At 45.1% G+C, this 18,388-nt stretch overlaps 1 protein-coding gene across 1 annotated transcript; it reads left to right on the top strand.

The window, feature by feature from the left end:
• Positions 1-1,418: 1,418 nt before the first annotated feature.
• LOC309519847 (TLC domain-containing protein 5-like) lies at positions 1,419-15,124 on the top strand. Its single transcript, XM_082201087.1, has 3 exons — positions 1,419-1,663; positions 5,605-5,803; positions 10,756-15,124. The coding sequence occupies exons 2-3, from the start codon at positions 5,608-5,610 to the stop codon at positions 11,298-11,300; spliced, it is 741 nt and encodes a 246-aa protein (XP_082057213.1). The 5' UTR covers positions 1,419-1,663; positions 5,605-5,607; the 3' UTR covers positions 11,301-15,124.
• The last annotated feature ends 3,264 nt before the right edge of the window (positions 15,125-18,388 follow it).

The following is an 18,388-nucleotide window of genomic DNA, read 5'->3' as shown; positions in this document are numbered from 1 at the left end:
TCAGCAGTACAAATGTTATAACGTAAACAACTCCCTTGAAGAAGATAACAGTGGTTACCCAGACCTCATTGCTGGTTAATAATAATAATAATAATAATAATAATAATAATAATAATAATAATAATAATAATAATATTTATATGCCACCCATCTGACTGGGTTGCCCCAGCCACTCTGGGCAGCTTCAAACAAATTAAAATATCAAACACAGTAAATCATCAAACATTAAAAACTTCCCTATACAGTCGTGCCTTAGCAGTCGAATGTTTTGGCTCCCGAACACCACAAACCCGAAAAGGAGTGTTCCGGTTTGTGAACATTCTTTTGGAAGCCGAACATCCGGCAGTGCTTCCATGGAAGCTCCTGCAGCCAATTGGAAGCTGCGCCTTGGAAGTCAAACATTTTGGAAGTCGAACAGACTTCCAGAACAGATTTCATTCAGGTTCCAAGGTACGACTGTACAGGGAAGCCTGCCCCCTAACAATTGTGAAGGGGTTCCCATAATTGTTCAAGCTTTAGGGCCCTAAAAATTTAGGTTCACCACTGCTCATGCCCTAAGGGGTTTTCCCCAAGCATCTGGGCACTCACTGTGAGAACAGGTAAAAAACGGTAAAGGTAAAGAACCCCTGGGTAGTTAAGTCCAATCAAAGGCGACTATGGGGTTGCGGTGCTCATTTCACTTTCAGGCTGAGGGAGCCAGCGTTCATCCACAGACAGCTTTCTGGGTCATGTGGCCAGCAGGACTAAACCACTTCTGGTGCAACGGAACACCGTGACAGAAGCCAGAGAGCACAGAAACACTGTTTACCTTCCCACCACAGTGATACCTATTTATCTACTTACACTGGTGTGCTTTCAAACTGCTGGGTTAACATGCGCTGGGACAAAGCAACAGGAGCTCAATCCGTCGCAGGGATTTGAACCGCTGACCTTCCAATGGGCAAGCGCAAGGGGCTCAGTAGTTTAGACCACAGTGCCACCCGTCTGGCATGGCGTTCCATGTGAGAACAGGAAGCTGGGCTAGATAGGCCACTGGTGGATGCAGAAGGCTCATCTCCTGGGCTTATGTGGCCCCATTCTGGCACTGGATATGTCGCCTTTGTGACTAGTAGCCACTGACAGCCACCTTCCCATTGGGACACCATCTGATCTGGGGCCACACCTGCAAAGCATACGCAAAACCATTTGGTAAGTATAATGACCCTAATCTCATTCCAAAGAGCCCAGAGAGGAGGAGGAGGAGGAGGAGGACTATTCTCTTCCTAACAGCCAATTGTCCTCACCAACCAGCACTTTTTCACTCAGGTCCTTCTGAAGTATAATCACAAAAGAATCTGGTTTTACTTGCCCGACAGCAGACGTAGTAAGCCTGTCATAAAAAGGAAATGTGAAGGACCAGCAGTCATAATAAGCCAACCTGCCCTCAACTGGAAGGTTATAAGAGACTGGGGAGCCCAGTGACTCATAATGCACATGGGGGAATTGGCCTCCATGCTACTGGGACCAGGAAGTTAAAACTGCTTCCTGAGTTTCTCTGCGAGCTCTGCGAGCCCTTTGAGACAAATACAGTCCTTCATTCAGCAAGAAGTTACAGAGGAGGCCACTGGCTGTTTGCTGGACTGCTGGTGGAGTCACAGCCATTCCTGTTTCAAGGAACTTGTTTGTGAGTACCTGGTGGGAATCGTGCCCCTGTAACTTTCATTTTGCTTGTAGGGGTGGTGAACTCACCAGGGGCTAAGTAGCAGAAGGAGGTGAGGAAAGAGTAGGGGGGAAATACCTGGAAAACACACAGGTTATACGGAGCTGTTTGCTAGCTCATTGATCTTCATGTCCTACCAGAGATTGGTCTTATTTATGTGTAAACATTTTTATATTCCACCTTCTCACAAAGCATCAGGGCACCGCACAGCAAAATTACTGGGTTCTTGTTTTGGTTTTTGTTGTGTATTTTGTGTTTTTATCGTGTGTTTTTATCTTGTGAACTGCCCTGAGACCTACGGGTATAGGCCGGTATACAAATTTTAGTGAGGATGATGATGATGATAAGCTTTTAAGACGACTGTCTACTCAAGATCATTTTAAACAAGTGTGTAGGCCTGTTGGCATTAAACAGTCTTCAAGAGAGACCTGGAAGTCAAAAGTGAGGGTGCCTGTCATATCTCTGCTGCTAGAAACTTAGGGGACCAGAACCATTAAGGTTGTGTACACATTACTGGCCTAAAACACAGCTGGGTCATTCTTTTTCTGTATTTGGAATAAAGCTGGCTTGAGGGGGAAACGCATCAAAATGTAGCATTTCCTAAGAAATGAAAGGATACATAGAGGAAGGGCTTTTTTTCAGTCAGAGCTCATCGGAGCTCAGTTCTGGCACCACTTAGGTGGGCACCATTGCCATTCTAAGAGAATGAGGGAGAAGTTCGTGGTGAGCTCTGGTCCCTCTTCCTCTAGAAAACTAAAACTGCATACAGGGTAGATATGGATTGTGCCTAAAGTCGTGTTTACACTGCATCCCAAACCAGCACTGGAGTGTGTACTCAGACCAAATGCCCAACTCCAAGTTCATAGAAACCCCTTTCCCAGCCCAAATTTGACAACTGTGATTACGAGGGTGAGCCACTAGATGGTGTCTCTTGCAACTCCATCCATTTTGAAATTGTCACTGAGCAGAAGGCTCACTTGATCCCCCGGTTGGGGTCTTGTTTCCTTTGCTTATTCAGTTTTGCGCCAGGGTTGCAGTCCTCCCCATGCTCCACCCACAGCTTTGTCAACTGCTGTAGAAAACTCAGATAAAGGAAAATGCCTTTCTGTAAAAGAGTAAAAAGAAAAAGAAAGGTAAAGAACCCCTGGATGGTTAATTCCAGTCAAATTAGACTATGGGGTGTGGCACTCCTCTTTGCTTTCAGATGTCAAGGGAGCCAGCATTTGTCCACAGACAGCTTTTCCAGGTCATGTGGCCAGCATGACTAAATCACTTCCAGCTCACAGGACTCCATTATGAGTGCCAGAGCACATGGAAACGACGTTTACCTTCCCACAGCAGCAGTACCTGTTTATCTACTTGCACTGGTATGCTTTTGACCGCTAGGTTGGCAAGAGTAGGGACAGGGAGCTAACCCCGCCGAGTGGATTTGAACTGCTAACTTTACAGTTGGCAAGCCCAAGAAATTCAGTGGTTTACACTATGGTGCCACCCACGTACCCTATAAAAGAGTAATGGATAGGGCTGATCGCCTTGATAATGTTTACAGTATAGGCTCTGAGTTTGCGTTTGTGTAACCCTGGTTAAAGGTGATGAGTGTGATGACACCAAGCAGCTGTTGGAGAGGGCAAGCAAAAGTTGAATTTAATTTCCCCAGTTTCTCCCTCTTTCTCCAAACAGCTCCAGGGAACTTTTACTCATATTTTAACAGTGATTGTGTGCACAGGAAGTCAAGTCCTGGGGAAATATGCACGGAGTCCATCCTCTTGTCATTCTTCAGCTGATCAAAAATTATGAAGGGATGTTTTTAAGTGGTTGACCTAATTAAGTAACCACTTGAATGGCCGTCCCTTTACATATTGAAACAGGCCATTGTTTTGTGGAACCTGTATAGCAAGTTTCCCTTAAGCAAGAGAGCAGTTGGGATTTCTTAAAGCACAGCAAGTCCCCCCTGCCCCATACCCTACTTAAAGGGAAGAAGTCCACCTTTAAGATTTCCACTGCATTTTTGAAACAAATAATGTGCAAGGCAGGGCTATGTAGAAACAGGGTCAGCCAGCCCAAGAGACAGTCTGAAGAAGCTGCCTCGAGCGGCAGAATCCCACGAGGCAGTGCCCCCATGGAAACCCCACCTCCCCTGCCACTGGAGATCTTACGGAAAGCCACTGCCGCTGCACAACTCTGGTAAGCCGAGCTTCCACTGAGAAGGGGCAGCACCTTCTCATTTTGCCTCAGGCAGCAAAGCAGGACAGGCTGCCCCTGTTTGTGTGTCTCCAGAAAAAGGCAGCATTTGGTCCTGGAGGCAGCAATCAACATCTTGAGAATCTCTGCTTTAAAAAAATCAGGGCAAGTTTCTAGCCCTTATGGCTGAGTCAGAATGCGTCAAAGTACATGGTCAGCTTGGGCTGAAATCTGGACATGGCAAGGTTGACTCAACATTTCCAGCAATCAGGGGACAGAGATCAGTGTCCTGAGGAACTACCATCCCCTAACAAAATCAGAATTGTGCAAAATAATATGAATCACATGATAACATGAAATGGAAGCGTATTTACATAACTTCTGTTAATATGCATAATTCCTACAGCTCTCAGAATTCAGGTTATTTGGTGTGGAATTTTTGGGCAATGTGGGCCATCTGCTCACACAAGGCACTGATATGACTGGGATGAACTCTGTGTTTTTCCTGCCTGAGCTCTACATTCTTTTGCTTGCACAAACGACCAGGGTTTGTTTCACAGGGCCAGTGACTTTCCAGATTTTAAAGCTAGGCTTTAAAAATAAAATAAAGGCAGAATAAAGTTTAACCATGTCAAAGCCTGCAGCTAGGGATGCCACAAATATCTGTGATTTTCCACGCCCACCATCATAGCTGCTTATTTGCTATTGCAAATACAGTGTCCTGAACAGGCAACGGCAGGTTTCAGCATTCAGAATATTATTGTTGCAATCATAGGAATGTCTGAAACTACTGTGTACCAAATCAATCCATCTAGCTCCATATTATCTGCACTGACTGGCAGTGGCTTCCCAGGGTTTCCCCCCAGGCAGGGGTCTCTCCCAGCCCTCCCTGGAGATGCCAGGGATTGAACCTGAGACCTTCTGCAGGCAAAGGAGATGCTCTACCACTGAGCTACAGCCCTTCCCTTAAGACATAGGAAGCTTTCAAGAAGGTTCTTATTTCTTTCCCAGACCTGATATATTGGTCCCCTGAAAATATGATTTAAGAAAGCCCTGTGGACTTTCACCTTCTCATACCAGAGATATGCGTGCCACCCGTACCAATTATTGAAACCTTCTAAATCCAATAGGTCTCTGTTCTCCAGTTTTATCCAATCTTTTAGCCAAAGTAGGCACGCTGCTTCATAATATAGGCTCAAATCTGGGAGAGCAAAACCTCCTCTTTCCTTTTTATCAGTTAATATTTTCATTTTAATCCTTGGTCTTTTCCCCTGCCAGATGAATTTCATCAGGGTTCTCTGCCATTCTTTACATTGTTTTAAACCTTTAATAACTGGAAGAGTTTGAAATAAAAACTATTGGTCAATCCCAATATTTGCAAGTTCGTCCGAGGTCACAATCGGAAATCATGCAAGCCAATATGCTTGGTATTCACTGTAATTGTTCTTGGTCTCTGAACTTTACACAAATAATTATTTTCTGCACTGGTTCTGACCTTTCTCCCATCAATTGAAATTAATCTTGAAATTAATTACGTAAGTTTCAACAATGGCAGATAGTGAGATGCATAATGTAGATTTTAGCAGAAGCCAAACTTGAGCAGAGTGGAAACAGCGCTGATTGCGATGAAACCGCAACAGGACAGAAGTCGTCACTTCCTTAAGTCCCCAGTTGTAACTGACTTAATCCATACCTTTCTCTCCCCACTCTTTTTTGGCTACAAGATTATGATCGTCATCATTCTGCAAGTTATCTGCAGCCTTGTGGTCTGGCTGTCACTCTATGGCGGCTTCTTGTACCGGAACAAGCATCGCAGCCCCGAATGGAGCTGCCGGCTGGTCACCCTTTTGCATGGGCTGATTGTCACCTTCTTCTCCGGCTACATCGCTTTGATTGACGGGCCCTGGCCTTTGACTCATGCAGGTACGCAGAGATGGTTCATCCTCAAGGGGGGTTGTCAGAGGTAACAAAGGGTCAAATGTGGGTGCAGTTGCTCTGCTTGCCCACCACGGCTAAACCTCTGCCTGCTGTGCCATCCTCATCCCAAAAGCACACCTCCGCTGTGACATTATTCATCCACCCATCCATTCATTCCATTTACATCTCATCTTTCCTCCACCTCCTCATTTTATCCTCACAACAACCCTTTGAGAGGTACGTTAGGCTGAGAGACTGTGACTGGCCCAAGAACGCCCTGTAAGCTTCATGGATGAGCAGGAATGAAGGAATGAATGAATGAATGAATGAATGATCTCCTGGGTCCTAGTCCAACCCTCTAACCACTACACCATTGGCTGAGAGTATGATTTGCAACCCCAATTGCTCCTAGAGATCTGAAGGCCCAGGGGAAAAAAACATCCCAGGAAAAATAGGGTGGAGAATTCCATTTCCCTGCCATTTCTTCCAGTTTCTTCCCCAACTTCTTTTATTATGAACTTAGAGAAAATTGGGATATGGGGCATTTTTTAAATTTGGTTTTTCTGCGGGGGGGGGGGTTCCAGGCATTCACATCTCTATTGTTCACTGAGTACAAATAATGCCATGTAGCACTTATATAAAGCGCTTTGGGATGTTCAAAGAGCTTCACTTGTAACTTGTACAATGACCCCGAAAGGTAGGTCTGTATCATCATCCTCATTTTATATCCGGGAGAAGCTGAGCTGCAGTTCAGTGCTGGAGCATCTGCTATGCACAGAAATGGCCCCAGATTTAATCCCCAGTGGCATCACGGGGTAGGGCTGGGAATGTGCCCCTGCCCAGGACCCTGGAGAGCTGCTGCTGTAGAGACAATACTGAGCCACATGGACGAACAGTCTGACTCAGAATAAGTCATTCTCTGCATTGAGAGCAGTGGCTTGGCTAAGACATTCCAACTAGCATCTTCCTGATTTGTAGCTCAGACCCTTGACTCCCATTTGTCCTTGCTTCCCCTAACCCAGGTTCCCACCATTCTGATTGCCACCTGATGTCTTATTCCTGCACTTTATCGTCTACTCCCGGCTCCATCCACTTCGCCGCTTCCATTCCTGCCTCGCCTTCCATCCAGCTCACTTGAGTCTTCTTGCCTCACTCCTCTACCCTGCCATAATTGTTCTTTCCTCTGGTACACACTTCGCCCCTCTGTCCCGGATCAGCCGATTGAAGGAGAACAGGAGACCACATTCCTAGACACCAGCTTTCTCCTCCAGCTCTTTTGGACTGTAATTCCCATCAGCACCAGCCAGCACGACTGTGCCAACTTGGACTGGTGAGAGTTGTAGTCCAAAACATCTGGAAGGCACCTGGTTGTGGAAAGCTGATGGCCTGGGAGGAAACTTCATTGAACTTGTTGGGCCTTACTTCTGAGTAGACGTGCCAAAAACTGGCCTGTAAATTCTGCAAAATGAAGAAATGCATTACCCCATTTATAGTTGCAGATTGCGGCATTCCCCATGCCCCCACCCCCTGCAGAATTTCTGCTTCCTACAACTCTCAGCTTTTGTTGCTGGGATTTTATCCACCTCTTCTTCTTTTTAACAGCAAGGTTCTAGTACTTTTGAAATGATATTTGAAATTATATAAATAATATCTCCATAGAATGTGGACTTGATCAGTGCAGATGTTTTCCCCTTATCTGTTTCAAGCAGAGAGTCCATGCTGCTGGATAGGGTCCATTATTTCATCCTCTGTGCCCACAATGATTCTCTACGCTCCCTTACACAACTAAAAATGTACACTGGATTTATTTTGAACTATGACTTGCTAGCGCTCATCTTCAGAACTTGTCACAAATGCTAGAATATGGAAGCGAATGAAAAAAGGAAGTACCTCTGGCCATGTGCAGAGGGTCCCATCTTAGCACTGAGCCCCTCCACTTCTCTGAATATCTGGGAAAAGGGGGTCAGAGTTTCCAGGTTGGAAGCCTTGGTATACAGGTAAACTGTAACACCTTCTAACACCTTCCTTTGAAAACAAAACATTATTATGCCCCTACTTTTACTTTTTCAGTCATTTGTTGTACTTTATACATTACTTGCATGTCATTCCCATTCTGTTTTCAGTTCACAATAATCCTATGAAGTAGGTCAGACTGAGTGATAATGACCGACTAAGCAGGGACCTCAACGCGGGTCTCTGCTAAAATCCAGCAAACTGCTTGCTACCCTGCATGGCCACTGGTTGCGCTGATTGATTACCATAATGTCTGCATGGTCTGGGAACAAATCAGACTTGCCCTGTAATGACATCACAATCTCTGCAATTTCCGAAGCGTGGGTCCTGATGGCAGTTCCTAAGATGCTTCAGGAAAGGTCAACTGTTATCTGAGATCTCCAGTTTATTTTTGCTGGAGGTTCAGTGGCCAAAAAAAGGGTGAATTGCTAGCCTCAGAATTTATTATTATTATTAAGACAGACAGACAGAAAGACAGATAGGTAGATAATAAGCAAGTACAACAATTCCCAAGAACCTTATGCAGTATTATACCTGAAGGAGCGTCTCCATCCCCATCGTTCTGCCCAGACACTGAGGTCCAGCTCTGAGGGCCTTCTGGTGGTTCCCTCACTGAGAAAAGTGCAGCTACAGGGAACCAGGCAGAGGGCCTTCTTGGTAGTGGCGCCCACCCTGTGGAATACCCTCCCATCAGATGTCAAGGAAATAAACAACTGTCTGACTTTTAGAAGACATCTGAAGGCAGCCCTGTTTAGGGAAGTTTTTAATGTCTGATGTTTTATCGTGTTTTTAATGTTCTGTTGAGAACTGCCCAGGGTGGTTTGTGAAACCCAGCCAGATGGGTGGAGTATAAATAATAATAATAATAATAATAATAATAATAATAATAATAATAATAATAATAATAATAATATATTATTATTATTATTATTATTATTATTATTATTATTATTATTTAGATATCATATCCTTGGTGGTGGTTGCAATTGCTTACTAGTCCTGAGCATGTTAGTGCACACTGCCAACATGATTTCAAGCTTTCACCCATAACAATGAGGACTAGAACTTTAACAGTGACCCCCAAATGGTGGTGCTTCCGCTACCCTGCTGTCAGATGACCCACCATCTTTTGCCACTTTCCTTCTTTGCCCTTGCCTTTCGCTCCTCTGTTTCACTTGGAACAAATTCACGCCTGAATGTCATCTCCCCTTGCTGTGTCCTCGCAAGCCCTCGCTTGCATTTAGTTCAGCTCCTGATCGCCAGGATTAGGGCTTTATAACTGTTTCACGAGGCACCTGTTGTCCTTGTGGGAGTATCTAAAAATTCCTCCGAGCCTGCTCTTACTCTAAGCCATTTGGCTGAATGACATCTGAGCTACTGACACCAGCTGCAAATCCCCTTTTCTCCACTTGTGTAATTACTGCTAGGGTGATCAGGGGGCCCAGGGCACCATCTGGGCAAAGGCACAAAATGGACATCAGATATACTACAGTGGTACCTCAGAAGTCGAACGGAATCCATCCCAGAAGTCCGTTCAACTTCCAAGATGTTTGGAAACCAAGGTGCAGCTTCTGATTGGCTGCAGGAAGTTCCTGCAGCCAATCAGAAGCTGTGGAAGCCCCATTGGACGTTCGAGTTTGAAAGAAAGTTTGCAGACCGGAACGCTCCCGGGTTTGCGGCTTTCGGGAGCCAAAACATTTGACTCGCAAGGCATTTGGGATCCAAGGTATGACTGTATTGTATAATAATGCTAACTGTGTTGATTTTTCAGTGTAGCATAACCAGGCATGCTTTTGTAGCTGATGAAAAACCAGACATCAGCTTATTCCAAGGCTTAGTATGAGCAGCAGGCCAAGCCAGAAGGGCAGTGATGCAGCTTCTTATTAGTTCCCTGCCTACGGCACAATGCTGAAAGCTGCCAAGGCTGTAGTGGAGAATTAAATGAAGGGCAGGCAGCATCAGGAGCTGCACCACCAGCAGACTTCCTGGCAGAAGAGCTTCCAGGCAGGAGCAGTCTATCTGAGTAATGAGAATTCTCAGTGGCCTTAAAAACCCACAGCAATTTGCCCCAATGCCACTTCACAGGAACTTAGGAAACTGCCTCCCACATATTTTTTGGTCCATCCTGTATTGTCTATTCTGACTGGCAACGGCTCTCCAAGAATTCAGACTCAGGGGTCTCTCTCAGCCTGACCTGGAGATGCCACTGAATTATGACTTTGCCCCCAGATCATGTGGGAGAGAAGCTATTAAAAACTGAGAAGTTGTTCTGGGAATAGTTATGGAGTACTGTATCTCACAGAACCGAGGCTTGAGTTTTGCATGCATGCAACACACACACACTTCAAAACCAGATTTCCTGTTTTAGAATCTGACCTCTGGATGCATAAACATGATAGTTGATATCATTCCCAAATACTCTTTTCAGGGTAAGTTTCTCTTTTGAGAGCTTGCTCAAATTTTGGTGATGGAGAGGATCAAAAAGGCATGGGAATAGGTCTGGGACATCAAATGGCAAAAGCATTAGATTTTCAGTGTGTAAAATGTGTTTTTTGTTGCAGTCGTACCTCAGAAGTCGAACAGAATTCGTTCCAGAAATCTGTTCGACTTCCGAAACATCCAGAAACCAAAGCTCGGCTTCTGATTGGCAGCAGGAAGCTCCTGCAGCCAATCAGAAGCCATGGAAGCCCTGTCGGCCGTTTGGCTTCCAAAGAACGTTCGCAAACCAGAACAGAAGTGAGCTTCTGGGTTTGCAGCGTTCGGAAGCCAAAACATCTGAGTACCAAGATGTTTGACAACCAAGGTACAACTGTATTTTAAAGAGCAGTTTAGAAACTTATAAGGTGCAAGGGTCATCATTTCAACCCTATGGTCCCTTCCAACTCTGCAATTCTGAGATTATAGGATGGCAAACTCAGTCAACCCTTTTTTTCTCGTCTTTCCAGGCTACCCCAACACGGCTCTCCAGGTCTGCCTGATGTGCTTGTCGCTGGGATATTTCCTCTTTGACTTGAGCTGGTGCATTTATTTCAAGAGTGAGGGCAATCTGATGCTCTCCCACCACATGCTCAGTGTCAGCGGCCTGGCTTTCGTGCTGATGATTGGCAGGTCTGCCACCGAGATCAACGCCGTCGTCTTCGTGAGCGAGATCACCAACCCTCTGCTGCAGCTACGCTGGTTCCTACGGGAGATGGGGCGCTATCACAACCTCCTGGGGGATGTGGTGGATTACCTTTTCGTATTTCTCTTCCTGGGGCTGCGCATCGCCGGTGGAGCATGGATTGTACAGTCGGTGATGACTTCACCCAACACCATCTGGATGCTGAGGGGTGGCGTCCTGGCAATGTATGTGGTCTCCTGGGCATTTATGCTTGATATCCTCAGTTTTGCCAGGAGGAAAACAACGAAGAAATATTTTGCTTGGAAGAACGAAAAAACGAAAGAAAAGCTTCCCATTGAAAATGGACATCTGCCGAAATGCTGCCTTTGACTTCCCAGTGGGCTGTTGTGCAATAATCGAGCAATAAGCAAACGGAACCTGGACAGCTCAGTTGGTTAGAGCATGGTGCCCATAACGCCAAGGTTGCAGGTTCGATCCCCATATGGGACAGCTGCATTGCAGGGGGTTGGACTAAATGACCCTTGGGTTCCCACTCAACTCTACAATTCTATGCTCTTATGAAGTAGGAAGCATCTTTTATGGACAGGAAACTGTCAAGGTGCTTCACATAAGAAAAACTGGATTGGGAGGAACCAAGGAACCGCTGACCTCCAGAGCTCGTTCCAAAGATGAGGGATCTTTAGGGCCAGACATGAATCATGTTTGGAAAGATGGGTGGATATTCACCTCGAAGGAAACTGGGCAGAAAATGCCAGTGCTGGAGGAAGGACTAAACCACAAAGCCTGCAGGCCAGTGGCCTGTAGGGGAAACAAGGCATTGCCCAACCAACCTCAATCTGACCTCAGCCAGTCCTCACTTGTCCTGCCTTTTTTCTTACAACCAGTGCGGGAGCTGGCACTGGCTGTGGGTTCTTCCTCCTTCGTCTCATTGGTGCCTTTGCAGAACTTATCAAAGAAGAAGATGGAGACAAAACCTGAATTACCTCTGCCTCTTACTGGCTTCAACTCTGCCTGTTACTGACCTCCACGCCAAGGATGGTTGCAGACTCTCTGAAGCAAGGATCTGGCTTCTTCCAGCTGCTCCTCACTGCCAAAGTCCATCCAGCTGGATTTCACAGTCTACAACTTCCTTTTAATTGAGATACTGGAGGGTTCTCCCTGGCTCCATCAACAAGATCTCCATACATGCTCCAAGCCTATGGATCCTGACTGCCATGCAAGCCTCTGACAGTCTCTTGACTCGGCGGCCTAGGCTTTCTCAAGAGGAAATGGCAGGCATCAAATCTTGGGCCACCTTGCAGTGGTGTAACATGGGTTGCCAGCACCCGGGGCCGTGTGGAAGGGTGGGAGGGAGGGAAACAGATGGAGTACATATATTCATTCAACTACTTAACAGTGTCCACATCACCTAAGAGATTGCAGCCACAGACTTAAGAAAAGAAGAGTTGTTCCAATGTCTGGAGAGGTCACTTCCTGGTTCAACAGAGCCCAGTGATGGAAGTATGCACCTGTATTGAGGCAGCACCGGGTGTTAAAATTTTGTGCTCCTAACAATTTTGCACCCGGGGCAACTGCCCCATGGTCCTCCCATGCTATGCCACTGCCATTGTGCTGCTCTTGGCAATCAGACTGGGTTTTTTAAAGCCTGCCAGCTTGATTACCAGAGATTTACCAGGAATCTTTAGCTGTGATCTATGCTAGAATGGACGAGGCCAGCATTGAAGCAGGAATAATTTGAAATTTGCCTGCATCTGAAAAAAATGCCCATTTGCAGCTGAACTTATTTCCAAACCCAGAAGCAGCACTTCCCTTCCCCTTGAAGCAGATATTCCCTTGTTGTAGTGCACGCAAAGAGGCCATGGCAGATGTTTTCTCTTGGCAATACAAACCTAAGAGCTGTGACAATTGTGCAGACTCCTTGCTCCTGTTCCTAAACAGGCATCAGCATGGGGTCGGAAGACTGCTCCAGCTGTCACAAGTGTTATTTTTTGCACCGCAGTTAAAAGCTGCTGCTGCTCCCTCCCTGCAATGTCAAGGCAAACACTGGTGCTTCTCATCACGGAAGTCACTTGGGAATCTCCAAGCAATGATTTTCAGAAAGAACAGATAAAGAGGTTACAGGTTGCCTTGTCGGTTTCCACATGGTGCTTTTCACGGGAAGGGTTTTTATACCGTGCCATGTCCTGATTCTGCCATCCAGAACTCTCTCTGGTGCTCAGGGGGATAATTTGTGCTAATCTTCCTGTGCTCCAGAAAACTGCCCTTGATCTCCGGGGGGGGGGGGCGGCGTCTCTCTGGCTACACAGGAGGCTTGCCTGCAGCTCAGACTTCGGTGTGGCTATGAAGCCTACTCACTTCTCAAGAATGCCTGCTTTGGGTTTGTGAACTGGAGACACGCACACACCTGAAAAGCTGCTGGCATTTCCCCTTGACTCTGGCAGTCCAAGTGTGTGTGCACACATATGCATTCATGTGTATATAGAGAGAAGGCAAAAAGTTGCAGTCTTATGGCGGCTTAGCTGTAAGTGGAGATGAGGGATAAATCCAATTCTGTTTGCAACAACATGTCAAGCAAATCACAGCCATTCTTCGAAATTTGGACTTGTCTGAACTTTGCAATGTAGCCTAGCTAAGTAAACTATACCCCCAAAAAATGCATATACTGGGATAAAGTGTGCATCAGAACGCATCTATTGGTGAAAATAGCATACAGCATTGAACTATGTCGGGGGAAATGGTATTGCAAAAATGTGTCGATTAGGCAAAATTGCATACAAAAGTTTGAATATTCGGAGATCTCCGCACTAAAAATGCTGCCGAATTTTCGTGATTACTTTTTTTTAAAATGTAAGCAGATATAGAAATGTGGAGGACTGAACTTAGGAATGGAAAAATGAGAAACTGTAACTGACATATTTGCCCATCCCTACTAATAAGTAAGCTCTACTGAACTGAATATGGGACTTCCTTCTGCATAGACATTATAGAATTGCGTCATAAGGAAATATCTACCGTGCCCTACAGGAGATTTACAGCACAAGGATATGCACGTCTACACAAAGTAAACACCACCTAGTTTAATGGGACTTACTCCTAAGTGAGCAGGAACAGGATTGCGGCCATAAACTGCATTAATCAACATATTTATGTGCTTATTTGATTACCTCCTACCCCCCCCATTTGACACCTCTGGATTGACACCACCATCAATAAACCATTTGGGTACAGTGAAGAAATCTCATATACTGAAAAGTCTTCAAATTGTTGATTCAGACAGGCCATAAGGTTGAATCAACACTTGAATTCTTCAAAAAAAAATAAAATCAAGAGAAGCTATACCACTAGTCAAACCCAACAAACACATATACCACCACCAAATCATCTCAAAGGAAATATATTTAGGTGTAATGCTCATAGCTAACCTAAAAAATAAATGGTGGCTTATATAGAATGCCACAACTCCCAGTCATGAGAATAGAGGACAATCTCAGCTTTCTTGAGTCCTGTCTTCCACCTCTTAGCTCCAGCAGGGCTGGATCTGATTCCTGGCTGGTGTGTTAGTTACAAGCAACTATATAAGGAAACATTCCCCAGCCAGGGAGGGGTGGCCTCTAGGTGTTCTGGACTACAATTCCCATCAGCCCCAGGATCATCATACAGCCATGTTGGCTGATAGGAATTGTAGTCTTTAAATCTGGACAGCACCAAGTTGGAGAAGGCCAATACAATATCTCCATTTTTATCCAACAATCAAATTTTTCATCTTGTCCCAAATATCCCATTCAAGCGAATGAGTCTTCAGCTCAGTTTCACCACGTGGATGGCAGTAGTACTTGCCGACAATAGAAAATTATTTAGAGGGGGGGGATCAGAACACGTCATATACTTTGTCTTGGACAATCCTGTAAAGTAGGCCAGTATTATAATTCCCAAATTGCAGGTGGAGACTGAGAGGGCAATGTGGAGACTGAGAGAGACCCAAAAATGTCCATGGGGGGTGGGGCTTTCCTAGTTCATAGCTCTCGAGCTGTGATTCTGAGCACACTTCCATGGGATAAAACAAGCCAAGGAGCTGACCGAAATGTGACCTTCTTCATTGAGAGCAGTGTCTCTCTCGCGATGTACAAATCAATGTTCTTTTTTTGTATTTATTTATTTATTTTCTGAAAAAAATAAAATTTATTGGATTTTTACATGCAATCATAAATGAGCAGCGTAACGCCTCCACCACCCAACCCTAAAACAGGGATCAAGTTGTACATTGACATGAGCAATTCTTATCGATTCATGTCAATTATTCAAATGGGCGGTATCGTAATGTCTCAGGAACAGCACAAACATTGTTTTATCTGTTACAGGCAGCTGTTCCCCAGGAAAAATGCTGCTTTGGAGAGTGCATCTTTAAGACCTAGTTTAATCTGTGTATTGAATAAATGGCTACGCCACTGCATAAAATTTGTCCGGTATTTATTACCGGGAGCATGGCGATAGAACTCCCTCCTAGCTGAAATTAGAGACGCCTTTTCTCTCTCGAGCTTCAGATCTTTCCATTTCAGCAGACATTTTAAGGATTTGTTTCCCTCATTTTTATCATTAATTCTAACTGATTTTAACCTTCGTCCGCTTTTCGTCATTTTTGTGTACTCCGCTGATAGAGATGTCAGCAATTAAGCACTAGGACTTGCTGATCAGAAGGTCGGCAGTTCGAATACCCGCAACGGGGTGAGCTCCCGTTGCTCTGTCCCAGCTCCTGCCAACCTAGCGGTTCAAAAGCACGTCGAAGTGCAAGTAGATAAATAGGTACCGCTCTGGCGGGAAGGTAAACGGCGTTTACATGCGCTGCTCTGGTTCGCCAGAAGCGGCTTAGTCATGTTGGCCATATGACCCAGAAGCTGTATGCCAGCTCCCTTGGCCAATAAAGCGAGATGAGCGCCCCAACCCGAGTCGGCCACGACTGGACCTAATGGTCAGGGGTCCCTTTACCTTTACCTTTAACGACCTTCAATCAATGAATCAATCCCTTTTGAGTTATCAGTTATTTTCTCAGCAATAGCCCACGAAAGGTGCTTCATAGAATTGTAGAGTTGGAAGGGACCACGAGAGTCATCTAGTCCAACCCCCTGCAATGCAGGGATCTTTTCCCCAATGTAGGACTCGAACCCAGAACCCTGAAGTTATTAAAAGAATAGTCAATAAATCCTTAGTCCTCATATCAACATTTAGGCCTATGAAAAGGGACAGTGAAAACAACTGGGGTGAGATATCTATGGTCCCTTGAATTGTTTTGGATACTTTGGAGGACACCAGCCCCCCAAATGCCTTTAATAATGCTAAAAAAAATGCATTTATTGATTTTTTTTTCTGCTTAAAGCCATTTTACAAATGATGGCTGCTCACTTGAAGCAGTCTCCTCCTATACTCAGGTGTATGTTAGTCACGCAGAATTCCGTGGGAGTTGCTCCCAGTTAACATTTTATTTATCTGTTTCATTTGGGAGCATTTAATAAGCATTGCACAATGTAAAAACCAAAACAGTATCATTAAAATGCCAGCAAAACTGTAGTATAAAAGCAGAGGGAAACAAGTAAAACAGGATTTCTAAAACATAAAACAGGGTCCTTGATCTCCCTATCCCCAATAATTCTTTACTGAAACTTTTCCATCATACAATACAATAAAACACAAACTAATCTAAATAAAAACAAAAAAGAGTGAAGTAAATGCAAAGCCCTCTCTCAAAGGTATATCTTAATCCTTGTCTCACCTGGAAGCTTCCCTTCCTTCTCCCAACCTCCCACCCTGGGAGATCTTTTCTTCCCAGCCTCTCATACAGGGTCCTTGATCTTATGGGTCAAGGAAAGCCTAGGCGAAAAGAGAAGTCTTTACAAGACCAGTTGCTGGAGACCGCAGGAGGGAAGAGTGCTCTTGTGTTCAAATCCTACCTGTGGGTTTCCTATAGGTATCTGGCTGGCCACTGTGAGAACAGGATGCCAGACTAGGTGGACTAGATCCAGCAGGGCTCTTCTTAAGACATCTGAAACCACTGATGGTTGCAGCCTCACCTGTACAGGCTCACAGTACAGGGGCAAGTGAATAATTAATAATAATAATAATAATAATAATAATAATAATAATAATAATTTATACCTTGCCCTCCCCAGCCAGAGCTGGGCTCAGTGCGGCTAACACCAGTAAAATAATAATAATAATAGTAATAATAATAATAATAATCCAATTTAAAATACAGGTTAAAATATAATTTAAAATGCAGCTTCATTTTAATAGTAGCCCATAGATCAAAACCATAAGGGGAGGGAAACATAAGGGTCAGACTGAGTCCAAACCAAAGGCCAGGCAGAACAGCTCTGTCTTGCAGGCCCTGTGGAAAGATGTCAAGTCCCGCAGGGCCCTGGTCTCTTGTGACAGAGCGTTCCACCAAGTCGGGGCCAGTACTGAAAAGGCCCTGGCCCTAGTTGAGACCAACCTAACCACCTTGTGACTTGGGACTTCCAAGGGGTTGTCATTTGTGGACCTTGTGGACCTCTGTGGGGCATACCAGGAGAGGCGGTCCCGTAGGTACGTGCACATTTTGAGGTCGCACAGCTATTAGATTTGACAGTGTGTGGTGTCATTAGCAGAATACAGTTGATCCTTCATGTCTATACTGACGGGCAGTGAATGTGCTTAGATGTGCAGCCTCAAGAGGTGCTTCACACTTTTTTTAAGAATGTTTCTTGCTGCTTCTGGAAAACACCTTTACCTGCTCACTTTCCTCGCACTGAGTTCCACATGGAGCTCTGTTGCCCACCAGAACTCGACAGAAAACAGGACTGAACTCCTTGCTGATGAATGGGAAGCTCAGTCCGAATTGCTCACTGCCTCTTGCCCCCGTTTGGTTTGCTTTGACAGGTGGATGGGCTGCCCAACTGTCAATCACCTGATGTTATTATTCTGTCATATGACTGGCATACAGGCGGCAGTGTTTGAAACTACCATTGTTCTAGGCACAGTTTCTGAGCTCTGGGCGCAGTACTGCACCTATGATTTTCGATTAGAACTGCCGAGTGGAAGGAAAGAAGGACGTTTTTCTGCCTCCTCACTTCCAGCTACTCTCTGAAGACTGGAGAAGAGGCCCTCTTAAGAGTATTAGGGGGTGGGCAGGGGAAGGACAAGACCATGTGAAAAATGAACACAATATTTTAGCTGCAGTTCATTCATTTTCAGCTTTGTATTTTTGTTCTAAAAAAGAGCGCCTAGACATTCTGTTGTTGCACCCATAACCTAGGGTCAACGTTGGCGTGCGGGGTGGGGAGGAGATAAATATTTTGTGGGAAAATGCCGTATCTGGAAATTAGTGAGGAAGAGGGAGAAAGGGGAGAAAGGCCCAAATCACTCCCCTACTCCAAATGGCAAAGAGTGATATTTCTTGCAGCAAGCAATTAGCCATCCACTAAGTA

The sequence above is a fragment of the Podarcis vaucheri genome (genome assembly GCF_965113315.1).
Source record: "Podarcis vaucheri genome assembly, chromosome: 15".
NCBI classification, from domain to species: Eukaryota; Metazoa; Chordata; class Lepidosauria; order Squamata; family Lacertidae; genus Podarcis; species Podarcis vaucheri.
The sequence above is the reverse complement of the archived record's forward strand: the minus strand, read 5'-3'. Positions and strand labels throughout refer to the sequence as shown.